Source organism: Leptopilina heterotoma, unplaced genomic scaffold (genome assembly GCF_015476425.1).
Source record: "Leptopilina heterotoma isolate Lh14 unplaced genomic scaffold, ASM1547642v1 Lhet_31, whole genome shotgun sequence".
NCBI classification, from domain to species: domain Eukaryota; kingdom Metazoa; phylum Arthropoda; class Insecta; order Hymenoptera; family Figitidae; genus Leptopilina; species Leptopilina heterotoma.
Genome location: NW_025111011.1, coordinates 1,269,770 through 1,284,834, shown reverse-complemented (window position 1 = coordinate 1,284,834; position 15,065 = coordinate 1,269,770). Strand labels below are relative to the sequence as shown.

Sequence of the window (15,065 nt, the reverse complement as noted above, 5' to 3'; positions counted from 1 at the left end):
AACCAGAAAGTATGGGAAAAATTTCCATATTTATAGAAGAACGTTACTTGAATGAAAAAAGGGAATACTTTTGGAATAACAAGTTTCTTGTCTATTAGAAAGGTGCATTAGAGAATGAGGACGAATATTATGATAATGAGAAAGATTGCAGGACAAGAGGAGATAAAAAGAAGTTAAAAAGAAGTTGAAGAATAAGAAAAAAAGGGGGAGATGAATTTTATATGAAAGAAGGAAGTGGTTCTAGTCTAGTAGCCACTGATTCTTCTTTTTATATCCTACTGATATTAATTTCTCTTCCACAAATTCTACAAATTTTACATTCACCGTGTATATATGTATATATATATACACCTATAGGCATATAAATATAAAAGTACAAATATATAATAATCTCGATTTAATAACAGCGTTATTTGTAATTATAATGGTAGACTATAATTTTCTAAATTACTGGAAATTTTTCAACAATTTTCTCTATCAATGTTTGTAATCATAAAAGTTGTAATATTCTAACCCATAAACTTAATTGACCGTTAAAATTCCAAATTTTTAATAAGAAACTTAATTTAGAATTTAAACTGTTTAATCAAAACAACTTTCCATGAAAATTCTTCTGTTTAGTATAAAAAAATAGGTACTATTATACTAAATATAGCAGATCGACTTTAAGGCGCAAAAAAAGTTGCTTTAGCCGACTAAAAATATTTAAAAAAGTAGAAGAAGTCGTTTATTTAATTTAGTGTTACCACAAAAAATTTTATTTTGTATTTTTCTGATTTTCCCCTTTCACTGATTTCTAAATTCCATTATTCAAAACTTGAATAATTTTGATAAATAAATATTTACCTACATCTTATTTGTTTATCCACGGAAAATAAAATTTTAGAAAATTGAAATTAAAACCTCTTTTGAAATTTAATAATTTCTAAAAATTACAACTATCACCATTTTAAAATTTAATTATTTTCTAAAATTTTTAACGAAAACTTCGTCTTCAAATCAATTATTTTTAATAATTTTCCGAAATGCTTTTTTCAAAAATATTTTAATATAATTTTTAGAAGCTAATTTTCATAAATTTTAATTTTTCAATTTATACTTGAAGATTTTTCATTAAAATTTTTGAAAATTCAATTAGCTTCAAAAACTTTAATCAAATTCTTGTATAGAATTCAGTTATTTTAAGAAAAATAAAATTTTTGCAGCAATTCAATTCTTTTTTTTTAAATTTCAATAAAAATTTCTCGAAGGAATTCAATTATTTTCTCCAATTTTTTACTAAACTTCATCTTTAAATTAATTATTTATAATAATTTCACTGAAGTTCATCAAGAATTCAATTATTTAAATACAAAAATTCAATTATTTATAATAATTGTAACTTTTCATTTTTTTTAATGTTATTATGGTAAAATATTTTCAAAAAATTTTTATAAAGAAATTCTTAAAATTAATTTTTTTTAAAATCTTTTAAAATCTTTTAAAAATAATTGAAATATGGTAAAATCTTATAAAAATAATTGATTTTTTGAAAAATATTAAATGAATAATCAAATTTTTGAAGAATTTTAAGTTTACTTTAATTTTAATTGAATTTTTAAATTAAAATTTAATTATAAATATGAATGTGATATCTCCTAAATTTTTAGAAGTCTAAAAAAGTAAATCTTTAAAAATTTTAATTTACTTTGTTCGAAGACAATTGACTTTTAAAAAATTATGATAAAACACTTCTGAGAATTAGTCTTTCAAGAATATTGTAATGAAATTTTACGAAAATAATTGAATTTCTTAAAAAAATTTTTCTATAATTTAAAAAGAATTAATTTTTTTAAAGAACTTTAATTAAAAATTTTAAACACGATTATTTTCTCCAAAATGTTAAAAAAAATTCTAAAAAATTTTAATATTATTTTTTATACGTATTTGAATTTTCGAAAATTGAAAATATTGAAAATAATTGAATTTTCAAAAATTAGAATAAAAAATTTCTAAGAATTGCTTTTTTCAAACATATTTTAATACCTACAATTTGTAGAAGATAATTTTTATTAAATCTCATTTTTAAATTTACACTTGAAGATTTTTCATTAAAATTTTTGAGAATTTTCACAAATTATAATCAAATTCTTCTATAGAATTCAATTTTTTATATAAAACTAAAATACTTCTAAGGAATTCAATTATTTTCAACAATTTTTAAGTAAACTTCATCTTTAATTCAATTATTTTTTTTTATTTTTTATAATAATAGCTGTAACTTTGTAGAAATTCAATTCTTTTTTAAAAATGTTAATATTTTTAATAATTTTCCATAATTTTGTTTTATTTTTTTCAATTTAATTCTTTTTAAAAATTTTAATAAAATTCTTCGACTGAATTTAATTATTTTCAACAATTTTTATAAATAAACTTCATTTCCAATTCATTTATTTTTAATAATTTTCCAAAAGTTTTATTTTATTTTTTATAATTCAATTATTTAAATACAAAAAATTTTTTTTATAATAATTGTAACTATGTAACTGTTCATGTTTTTTTAAAAAGTTATTAAAATATAATATTTTTAAAAAATTGTAATAAAGAAATTCTTAAAATTAATTTTTTAACAATATTTTTAAATAATTTTTGAAAGATAATAGTTTTTCAATTATAAACAATTGAAAAGTTTCCAAGTAAGTAAAATTTGGTAAAATCTTTTAAAAATAATTGAATTTTGTTGCAATATTTGGTTGAAAAGTGGAGAAAGTTGCAATTTTTGAAAATAAGTCGAAAAGAGTCGCATTTTTTGAAAATAGTCGAAAAAGTCATATCTTTTTTTAACATCATTTTCTTCTAGTAATATTTAATAGAGAATTTTATTCTTTTTTAAATTTAATATAGAGAATATTGCTATTTTCAGAATAGAATATTTTTCTCCACTCGGATCTTACTGAATTTTTGTTTTATTTTGTTTTGTATATCTATTGTATTTTAATTTGGAACTTGCCATGCAAAAACAGACGAGAGAGGAAAAATAGCGAATTCTTTTGGTTGTTGAGATGTCTGACGCGGATTATTGCGTCACTCCAAAACGACAGGGGTGGAATATATTTCAGACTTAGTGCATCGCACGCAATTCCATGGGGGTGTCTACCTGATGTTGTAATTTAAAACGCGAGGAACAACAAACTTCAAGAAGAGAAAGCATAGTTTCATTCTCTCGTGAATTAAATTTTACAAGAGGGAAAAATAATCGAATAACATTTCAAATTTTTCTCTCTCTCTTTTTTAAAAAAAAAACAGGAAGAAGAAAGAACTCAACCTCAATTTGTCAAATTGCTATACAGAAAATTGTCTCTGGTATAAATTAATAAAAATAAATGTATAAAATTAATCAAATATAAAAATATAAAAACTTTTATTTAAACCAAGTGTAAAAAATTTTGCTTTTATAACTCTAGTTAAAGTTGTAATTTTTACTGAAGTCATAAAAGTAAATTTTTTACAGAATAAAATTATAAATAATAATCTAAATTAAAAATAAAAATTTTATTCGACACAACATTTTTATTTGTAGCGAATAAAATTTATTTGAAACAAAAAGTTTAGTGGATTCTTCGTCAAGTATATTTTTTAATTCTTCGGTGTAAAATTTAGAAAAAGAGACAGAATTATTAAAAATAAATGAAAAAATATGTAAATATTATCTTGTCTCACACTTGAATTTTATTTGGACAATTGTTCGACAACCTCGTTGTTATCTATTTTCCTCATCTATTCTACATTACTCATTAATCAAGATCGTCTGACTACCCACCTACGTTCAGAATTCGAAGCGAAGGAACTCGATCCTGCATAAATTATTCTTCCGCGAAAGGATCTTCGACATTTGCCGAAGTAAAAAATAGTTCGCATAAATTTTTTCCCTCTTTCTCTATAATATTAAAAAAGATTTCTCGGTAAAACTTAACTAATTTCATTCTATTTAATACTCAATCAACCATATTAAATGTCTAATGATAAAATAATTATTTTATATTATAAGAATATCGTTACTGTAACTGCCTCAAAATGATTTTCTTTTTTAAATAAAATTAGCAATTTTAAAAATAATAGAATTTAAAAATTTTCCTAATTTAAATTTTTGTTGAAAACACTAAAAAAAATTCAATTTTGGAGAAATACAAATAATTGCAAAAAATTCAATTATTTTCAGAAAAAAATAAAATTCTTCTTATAAAATTCAACTATGTTTAAAATTTGAAAAAAATTCTCGTGAAAATCACAATTATCATTATAAATAACAAAATTCTTCTCCAAAATTCAATTATTTTCATAAATGTCAAAAAAATTATTGTCCTATAATTTCAATTATTTTCAAAAATAAAATGCATTTTTCTAATTTCAATGATTTTCAATATCTACTATTTTAATAAAATTTCCCAAAATGAATTCAATTATTTTAAAAAAAATTTTAACAAAATTTTATGCAAACATTTCATTATTTTCATAAATAATAAAAATTTCACAGGAATTCAATTATTTTCACAAAAAATAAATTTTTTTTAAGGAATTCAATTATTATTTTCATAAACAATAATTTAAAATTCTATAAAATAATAATTGAATTAAAACGATGAAAATAATTTTGATGAAGTTACAGTAACAATATTCTTATAATATAAAATAATGATTTTATCTCTCGGGCATCTTTAATTAATAGAAAACATGAAGAAATCGATTACACCGAGTCTTCGACTCGGAGCAATCGATATCTTCATGTTTTATAACAATACTTTTATAAGTTGTTTAATTTAAAAAAGGTTTGAATTTGAAAATTTTGAATATCTTAATTCCTGTGAAAAATCCTGTTCCAAAAATAAGATTAAAAATAGAAATTGTGCAAATACTTTTCTTCTTTTTCTAAAACAAAATAATAATTTTGTTCAAAAAATTGTGATTCATAAGCAAAAATAATGCAAAATAAATAAATTTTCGATTTCTTAATCACAGTTGTTTAACAATTTTCTAATTTTGTTTAGAAGTAGAAAACAAAAATCTGCATAATTTCAATTTGACAAAACATAATATTTAACAAAATTTTAGTCTTTTAATGAAAAGAAGTGGAAAATAGTTGTGATGATTTCTATTTGTCATTACAATTTTGAATTAATTATAAAATAAAAATAATTATAACATAATAATATAATATACAATCTATCTAAAGATAACAAAAATATAAACAAAAGACAACTTTAGAGTGTGAGGGGCAGAAAAAGTGAATGAATGAAAGAATGAAAGAACATTCAAATTATTATAGTTAATTAATTTTTTTTTAATTATTATTTTCTATAATTTTCAACTAAAATTCTTTCTTAGATCAAATTATTTTGAAAAATTTTTGAAAAAATTCTTTTTGAGAATTTTTAAATCCGTTTGTTTAGAATTCAATTTCACGAAAATCCGATTATTCGTAAAATCTTCAAATTATTATTCAGAAAATAAAAACTTAAAATAATTTTTAAAAAAAATTTAATTAAACTTTTAAAAAAAAAAAATTCTACAGAATTGTTTGTTAAAAGTATGAAAAATTCAGACTTATAAAGATTTTAATTTGAAATAATTTTTTCAAAATACAATTGTTTCTAAAAATTATATTACAATGCTTTTAATATTCTAAAGTATCAACTGAAGTTCATTTTTAAATCAATTTTTATTAGTAAATTATACGAGAATTCAATTATTTAAGTTGTAAAAAACAATAATTTATTGAATAATTGAGTGTTTCTTAAAATTGAATTCTCATAAAGAATTTTATTAACAATTATTTTAAATGGATCAAATTCTTCTGACGAATTTTAATAACAATTTTTAAGAATAATTAAATTTTTCAAGGAATTCAACTAAAATTATATTAAAAGTAATTGAAATTCTGCGATGAGTTTCAGTACTTATAAATATAATTGAATTATAGTGCGAAAAAATTATTGAAAAATTTATAAATAATTTAAGTCCCGTGAAATTTTTATTTTTTTATAAAAATAATTGAATGTTTGCGTAGAATTTTATTAAAATTTGTGAAAATAATTGAATTTTAGAGAAAAATTTTATTATTTATAAAAATAATTGAAATTCTGAGAATTTTTAAAAAAATTTTCAACATAATTGAATTTTTGCGAAGAATTTGATTACTTTTTAAAATAATTAAATTGCTTTGAAAAATTTTATGTAAAATGAAAATAATTGGATTCGTGGGAAATTTTTTTTTAAATAATATACAAACTAATTAATAAATCTGAAGAATTATGTTATTTATGGAAATAATTCAATTGTGCAGAAGAATTTTATAGAAGTTTCTAAAACTAACTGAATTCTTTTATGAAAATAATTAAATTTTCGAGTAGAATTTTATTAAAATTTTTTTAAATAATTAAATTCTTTTGGAAAATTTTATTAAAAGATGTTGAAAATCATTGAATTGGAAAAAAAATTTTGAAAATAATTGAAATTCTGTCATGAATTTTATTAAAGTTTTTAAAAATAATTGAATTTTGAAGAAAAATTCTATTAATTGAAATTTTGACGAGAATTTAAAAAAAAAATTGAACATAATTGAATTTCTGCAAAGAATTTTATTACTTTTGAAAATAATTGAATTTCTGCAATCATTTTTAAACTTCTCCAAAATTTAATTTTTTTAAAAATGTTTTTAATTAAAATTCTATTAATCCATGATTTTTAATAATTAGAAAAAAAAACAATTGGCCAAAAAGAAAAGATAAAATTTTGTTATGCACGCCAATAATATTGTTTTTTCAAAAAGCTGCAAACTTTTCGCGACGTCAAAATATATATTTATCGAATTTTGCAATATTTACTCGCTATAAACGACGATTTATATACACGAATGTCGAGATAAAAGAAATGAATGCAAAAAAAAAACGGTTTCAAATGTATAAAAAATATAAAATGACATTTCACATAAAATGAAGGAGACAAAAATCATGATTGAAAGTATTTTTTTTCACAAACATCATGAATGCACATATATATATCAACAAGAGGGTAGGAGGGACATTTTCATTTTATTTTTCGCGTAGAATAATCTTTAGAAATGTAAGCATTTCTCCTGTCACTTTTGAAATCTGAATTGGCAAAGCCCGGAAGAAAGTCAGAAACTCGCACACACTCATTTATGCGCTTTATTACACGTACACATCAATGAGGTATATAAACCTGCGTAATCGCACTCATGGGTGCCATAAAAACAAGCAAATGGGGGGAGAGTACTCGAGAAAGACCCTCGAAATGTGATCTGATGCAACGCCCCTTTTCATACACAATAAAGAAGTTTTTTTTTCCTCCTTTTTTTTCTCTTTTTTAAATCGATGTCATGTGATGCTCATATATACTTTGTCCACTTTTTTTTTCTTTTTTTTTTGCAACTGATGATATTTATTAGTCTCATCAGAATTTTCATTACCAATTCATTAACGCAGAGACATTGCGGATGAAAATAAAAATTACGTACTTGATAAAAAAATCTGTGTAATGAAAAAAAGAGAGAAAAAATACTTGAAATTAACGTGAAAATTATTCCAATTGGGAAATATTGTTGAACATTTTTTGGATTAATGAACATTTTTTCTTGAATTAATGAAAAAATAAAAATATAATATTATCTATCAAAATATCAGGCCTCGTACTCAATAATTAATTTTAAAAAATTAGTAAAAAGTAGCTTTAAGACCGAAAAAAGTAGTAAAAGAAAGTAGCTATTGGAAAATTAAATTTGACCACTAAAAACAACTCGTTTTAGATGATTCAGAAAAATCAAAAAATTTAATTCTGTATTTTTTTCTAATTTTCATCATTTATTTATTTTTCAATAGTATACGGGTTAAAAACCCATCATAGAAAATTTACATTTTTTCTCATACTGCTAATAACTTGAATTCTAAATTTTTACAAAATTCAATAATTTTCTAAATTTTAATTTTAAATTCTACAAAAATACAATTATATTTAAAAATAATTTTTAAATGTATATTTAAAAAAAAATTTTAAATTAAATATTGTTACAGTTTTACAATAATTAAAATTTTCAAAGATTTTAATTTGAAATTTTTTCAAAATTCAATTATTTCTAAAAATTATATTACAATGCTTTTAATATTCAATTATTATCTAACATTTTAACTAAAATTCATTTTTAAATCAATTTTTATTAGAAAATTCTACGAAAATTCAATTATTTAAATATAAAAATAAATAATTTATTGAATAAAATTGAATATTTCTTAAAATTCAATTCTTATGAAGAATTTTATCAAAATTTATTAAAATAATTGAATTCTTTCGAAGAATTTTAATAACATTTTTAAAAATAATTGCATTTTTCGAGGAATTTATTTAAAACTGTATAAAAAATAATTTAAATTCTGTGAAACGTTATTTATAAAAATAATTTAAGTCTTGCAAAGAATAAAATATTTTAAATAGTTGATTTTGTTCAAAAATTTTATGAAAATTGTATTTTAACTTTAAGTCATTGAATTCCTCTAAAAATGTTATTATCTATAAAAATAATGAAATATTCAAAATAATTGAATTTATCTAAAGTATTTTATTATTTATGAAAATAATTGAATTCGCGCGAAGAATTTTATTATTTACTTGAATAATTGCATTCTTACAAATTTTTTTCGACGAATTTAATTAAAATTTTATTAAAAATAATTCAATTCTTATATTATACAGAATTTTAATAAAATTTTTAAAAATAATTGAATTTCTGTGAAGAGTTACATTAAAATTTTTAAATAATAATTGAATTCCCGAGAAGAATTTTATAAAAATTCTTTTAAATAATTGAATTCTTTTGGGAAATTTTATTAAATAATAGTTAGATAATGAAAATAATTTAATTTCTGTGAAGATTTTCATTATTTGGGAAAATCATTGAATTTTTAGGAAAATTTTTTAAAAAATTATATTCAAAATAATTGAATTTATCTAAAGTATTTAATTATTTTTAAAAATAATTGAACTCCAGCGAAAAATTTTATGGTTTACTTGAATAATTGAAGTCTAACAAATTTTTTTCGACGAATTTAATTAAAATTTTATTGAAAATAATTCAATTCTTATATATAGAATTAAAAGTTTTAAATAATAATTGAATTCCCGAGAAAAATTTTATAAAAATTCTTTTAAATAATTGATTTTTTCGAAAAAATTCAATGAAACTTTATTTTAAATAATTGAATTCATGTAAAAATTTTATTTTTTATGAAAATAATTGAATGTTTACAAAGAATTTTATTAACATTCTTTTAAATAATTGAATTCTTTTGGGAAATTTTATTAAATAATAGTAGATATATTGAAAATAATTACATTTCTGCGAAGATTTTTATTATTTGAAAAAATAATTGTATTCTTACGAAAAATTTTTCAAAATAATTGAATCATTTCAAAGAAATTAAAAAAATTTTTGATAATAATTTTTTATTTCAATTATTAGCTGATTTAAAGCAGTGTAAATTCTAAAAAAAAAAGAAAAAAAGTAGCTTTTAGTGTCACAAATCGAAAAAGAAGTATCCAAATAGTAGCAAATCGTAAAAAAAGTAGTAAATTACAATTAATAAATATATAATGCAATAAATTTATATTCAAGGTAAATAAATATTTAATAGTAAAGATAATTTTATTTTCAATTTTAATTTAAACTAATTAAATTTAATATTAAAATTAAAAATCTACTTTCTAAATTTAAATAAGTAAAAATGTTTACTAATTTCAATTAGTGACTTTTTGCTTTTGAATTAGTAAATTTTACTAATAAACTTAGTAGAAATTACTATTTATTAGTCAAATTTAGTAATTAAAAAGCAAAAAGGCAGTCACTAATTGAAATTAGTTAACATTTCTGCCAACTGAAATTTAAAGAGTAAATGAAAATATAAATTAAAAACTAAATAATTAAAAAACAAAAAATTTAAACAAAAAATATAAAAAACAATAACATACACAATAAATAAAAATAAATATAAATAAAAAAATATAGAAAGAAATCTATATTTAACATCGCATTATAAAAGTGGATACTGACAAAAGTTTTTAAGATTATTATAAACTTTTTAAAAGATGCCCTCAACAGCAGTGGACTTTGCGGTAACTCGCTTTACTTTTCGGTTTGAAAGAGCTTTTACTGTCCCTTGGGATTCAAGTGGAGAGAAAAAAAGAAGAAGAAGGAGAGATAGAGAAGGAGAGAAATACTTCCACACCGACACTCTGAAGTTTGTCTGAAAAGTTTACCTACGAGTTCGGAACATTGATTCCGAAACTTCAAGTTTCCAGAGTAAACTTTACCTTTGAATTTAAACAATTTCAAATTAGACATGAAACTGCATTCAGCATTTTCGTTTCAACGTTTTGTACTTTAAAATCAATTATATCAACCCTTTTTTGAGCAAATAAATATATATATATATACACACTCGTAATTTAAGTCTATTGTCTGTTTAACAAAATTTACAACAATATTTTCCTTTTCCATAATTCAATCATTTACCTTTCTAATTAAAATACAGCGCGATAATTATTTATAATTACAAAAATTATTAGCATTACTGTAATCATTATTACTATTAATTATTATTAATTATTATTTTCTGTTGTAAAACAGAATGTATAAAAAAATTAGACTTTCTTTTTATTGCATATATTTATTGTGTTATACTACACTGAAAAAAATATATTTCATTCAAATATCCGATTACTTGTGTATTATCAAATAAATATTTATATCAAATAATCTTTTAGTCAATTAAATTATATTTGCTTCAATCACTGAAATTATGATAATGAATTTGTCGAAAAAAGCTATTATTCTTTAAAATTTTACTGAAAATTTTCAAGAGAAGATATTATGGAAATTGGGTATTGTAATAATATATAATGATTGTTTTTTTAAATACTTGTTTGTTTAGATACAGTAGACGACACCATCTTTTTTAAATTACAATTACCCAATTTCATCAACTATGACCGTATAAGTTTCTTTAACATTCCGTACAAATTTGTCCAATAAGCATTCTTGATTTGGTTCTTTCTGCAGCTTTTGTATTCTATCCTGCAAATCTTTTTTTTCCTTGGCAAGCATCGCATTATCTTTGCTCATTTTTTCTTTATAGTCTGTTAATGATATTTGGTTAACCTTCAGTTCACATAATGAAATCAGTTGTGCTATTCTGTAATATACTGAATTAATAATTGCATCTAATGCAATATGAATTCTTTCCATATTGTCAGTCGTAAGTAAACTATCAATAAATTCAGCTATGTTAATTTTCTTAAGTAATTCATCCTCAGTGAAGTTTATAGCAGTATCAAAATTAACACTCAGAATTTGCATTTTAACCTTTGCATCCAAATTATCCCATGCCAAAATATCAATACGATTGTAGATTTTTTCTAAATTGTCTTTATTTGCTCTTAATGTATTTGTATCTTCCAATTTATTCAAAGCATCAAACTGTTCAATGAACAAGTTTTCAAATTGTTTCTGTAATGTGTCAAATTCACTTAGGATCAGCATGTCATCAATGGCGTGTAGTAGGCAATTTTTAGAGTACTCTGAAATTGGAAAACCTACATTCTGGTGAAATGAGTAGCTTATGCTCTTGCTATTATTAATAGCTGGAATAATATTGTCATCGATGTCAGAATGAACTTTCCCTAATTTCTCCGCTTTCCTGAAGAATGCTACTTGTTGTCTATTATTTATTATATACCGTACAAAGTCTTTTGAAACTTCGGATATATCCAATTCTGGACTTGATAATAAACTGCTATTTAATTTATAATTTAGATAATCATAATTGACTGGAAATCCATTATCACTCTGATGAGGTGCTATTGAGATAATTACTGATATACTTTGAAACATATCTTCAAAATTGTAATAAAAATATTTTTCTAAGGTTCTTAAAAGTTTCAAAATATGTTGAATATTTGTATTATGAATGTCGTCAAAGCCGATAATTAAAATAAATTTCAGAGAATCTAATTTTTTTGTCAAATGATACAGATTAAAGGAATTGTTTAAATCTTGCTCTACACCTCTATTATCCGAAAATCCAGCAGCATCCCATAAGTCCAAATTCTGTAATTCTGGCCTTGTTGACTTCCATTTTAAGGGAATTGTAGTCGTTGACAGTGGTCCAGCACCAATTTCTGGTCCTTGGATACTTTCGTTAGCTTTTTTTATTTTAATGCTATCATAATTATGAAGCCTGTAAGCTACCAATTCATTTCCCATTAAGTAATTAATTAGTGTACTTTTGCCCCCTCTTCCATTGCCTATGACAATTGCCGCATTTCCACTTTGACCTCGAGTTGCTTCATCCATTCGAAATTTCGAATCCTCGAAATCTAGTGCTAATTTATTTAACTGATCAATACCAAAGTTAAAATCTTTGCTTTCGATCATGGAAATTAGAAAGCAGATTATTGCCAGTCTTATCATGATTGATAAACAATGTCTTGTAACTTTTTCCAATTGATATTTAAATGTCTGGAAATAATATGTATATTATTAACTATAAACTGATAGCAATGAAACTTGTCAGTAAAGGACATAATATAGAATATAAAAGTAGTTTTTTTTAATGTTCCAGAAGTTTTAAGCGATAAAATAAACGATAATATTCATTTACTGTTTTAAATTTATATTTTTTTTACAAAACAAAATTTTTGTACCTTCGAAGAATTAATTTTTAACTGAGTAAAAGTTTAATTATTATAATTATCTTTTTATATAGTAACTAGCTGTCGTACCCGTCTTCGACTCAAATATAGAAAGTTCAAAAGCAATCCATAAAAAAATGTAAAATTTTGAAATTTTCGATTTTTTGAAAACATGTTTATACTTACATATTAGTTATAGAACTTTATTTTTTTGCAAAATTATGCTAAAATGTGACTAAATAACATGTAATACCCAAGTATAGAAACTTTAAAAACAATCCATAAAAAAATAAAAAAATTTGAAATTTTCGATTTTTTTGAAAAAATTGAATATCTCCCATTTTAATTAATATTCTTTAAATCTGTAAATTTATAAACCTTCCTTGGGTCAATACCTAATAACCTACCAAGTTGAACTTAAATCGATTCACATGTTTTTGTGTGATTGGGGTACAAAGTTTTTGTGACAGACATACGTACATACATTAAATTTTTTAAGAATATTTTTGGAATCTATGATGTCCATAATAACTAATCATGTTAACATTTTGAAGTTTCAAGCAATGAACAGACAGACATCTGATTTTATTAATAAGGATTTTAAAAATATTTAAATAGGAAAAGATTTTGTCCATTTGAACTTTCAGAGCATAGGGAAATTATTTTGAAAAATTTACGATTGCTTCAATCATATGTTTTTTTTTTAGTGAAATCGCATAAGAATATTAAAAATATTATTATTCTAATCTTTTGTATTTATTTGTCTCCTAGTGAAACATATACATAATTTTTTATATGTAACATTTCTTGAGGAAATTTTAATAAATTTTATCTTTTAGAAAAAATATTTCTGATTGAGAAACAATAACTGGTCACAATAAAGGATTTATTTTTGGTGATAACAAATTAATTATAAATATAAATTAATACAACAATTTTCGCGAGTTATCGCTAGTTTAATACCTATAGTTAAATTAATTAAAATTAAACGAAAAATTATGCGAAATAGATACAAAAAAAGAGAAGAGTTGTTCTCGTTATGCTATCCAGAGGGAACGATTATTTCATTTCATTTCTACCCTCACTTTCATTTTTATTTGTACTTTTACAGATTTTAACTTTTACTTTTTTATTTTTAATTCTTGTGACAGATTTTCATTTATATTTTAACTTTCATTTCAAAAATATTATTGAATTTCAATTTTTTTTTTTTTTTGAAGTGAAAATAAAAATTAATTGAACATGAAAATTTGACACAGAAAGGATAATCAAGAAAATACTAATTTAAAATCTGTAAATATTACTAATAAAGTATTTCGAAAAAATATTAATTTGATCTTTAAAATTGTAAATTCTTACCGCCTTGATGTCAAACTTATTCGTATATTTAATACACAGGAATAATCAGACGAAGTTTACTATTTCTTTTTTGTTTCAAACTTAATGGCACGTAACAGAAAACTTTAAAAATTATACGTGATTCTCCAACTTATATACTGCTCATGGTAAATATTATTTAAAATATCTCCAAATCTTATGTACTTATCCAATAGAATTTGTACAGTTGCAATAATTCAGAATGGGAGAAAAAAAATATTATTTATCAGTGAATAGATGTTCTGTTAACCAATAGAAAAACTACAGGTCGAACAAATGTATAAATTTAAAAAACAAATATTATTTCTTCTTGACTAGATAGAATAAACATAAATAAAGTATTTTTATCAAAAATTCATAGTTTATGAGGAAAACAAAAGTCACCAAAATTCAGAATTTTCTTCTGAATTCTAAAAATTTAATTTTTTTTTCAATACTTTTAATAAAAATCTCTTACTTTTCCCTGAATAATAATTATATTTAACTACAGTTCGAAGCAGTGTGAAATAAATAACAGGGTTGCCATGCTTTTGCTCATTTCAAATTCCCTGACTTTTCCAGGTTTTCCAAGTTAAAAAACGGAATACATTTATATTTTACAAAATTTTTAATTCAAACCTTTTTGAAATTAAATACCTTATAAAAAATTGTTATAAAACATGAAAATATCGATCACTCCGAGTCTTAGACGCAGAGCAATCGATATCTTCATTTTTTATAATAATTAAAAATGTTGGACTGACAAAATCATCATTTTATACCTATTATAAGAATATTGTTACTGTAACTTATACAAAATTACTTTCATTACTTTAATTCAATTATTGTTTTATAATTATAATAATAAATAATAATAATAATAATAATAATAATAATAATAATAATAATAATAATAATAATAATAATAATAATAATAATAATAATAATAATAATAATAATAATAATAATTATAA

General features: G+C 21.3%; 2 protein-coding genes and 1 long non-coding RNA gene across 3 annotated transcripts in view; 1 reads left to right on the top strand and 2 right to left on the bottom strand.

Annotated features, from left to right (window-relative positions):
- The window catches only part of LOC122504662 (nucleoredoxin-like), a 106,981-nt gene that overhangs the window by 43,682 nt on the left and 48,234 nt on the right, over positions 1-15,065 (top strand). The gene's annotated exons all lie outside the window — the stretch shown is intronic.
- LOC122504664 overlaps positions 1-15,065 on the bottom strand; it is a 98,956-nt gene that overhangs the window by 45,454 nt on the left and 38,437 nt on the right. The window lies entirely within an intron of this gene.
- Positions 10,725-14,251, bottom strand: LOC122504660. The gene is made up of 2 exons (XM_043615854.1): positions 14,095-14,251; positions 10,725-12,562 (listed from the first exon to the last, which is right to left on the bottom strand). The coding sequence occupies exon 2, from the start codon at positions 12,512-12,514 to the stop codon at positions 11,012-11,014; it is 1,503 nt and encodes a 500-aa protein (XP_043471789.1). The 5' UTR covers positions 12,515-12,562; positions 14,095-14,251; the 3' UTR covers positions 10,725-11,011.

What these genes read in the sequence shown, in the direction of transcription:
- LOC122504660 (XM_043615854.1), bottom strand. Translation starts at nt 12,514, where the DNA reads ATGATAAGACTGGCAATAATCTGCTTTCTAATTTCCATGATCGAAAGC.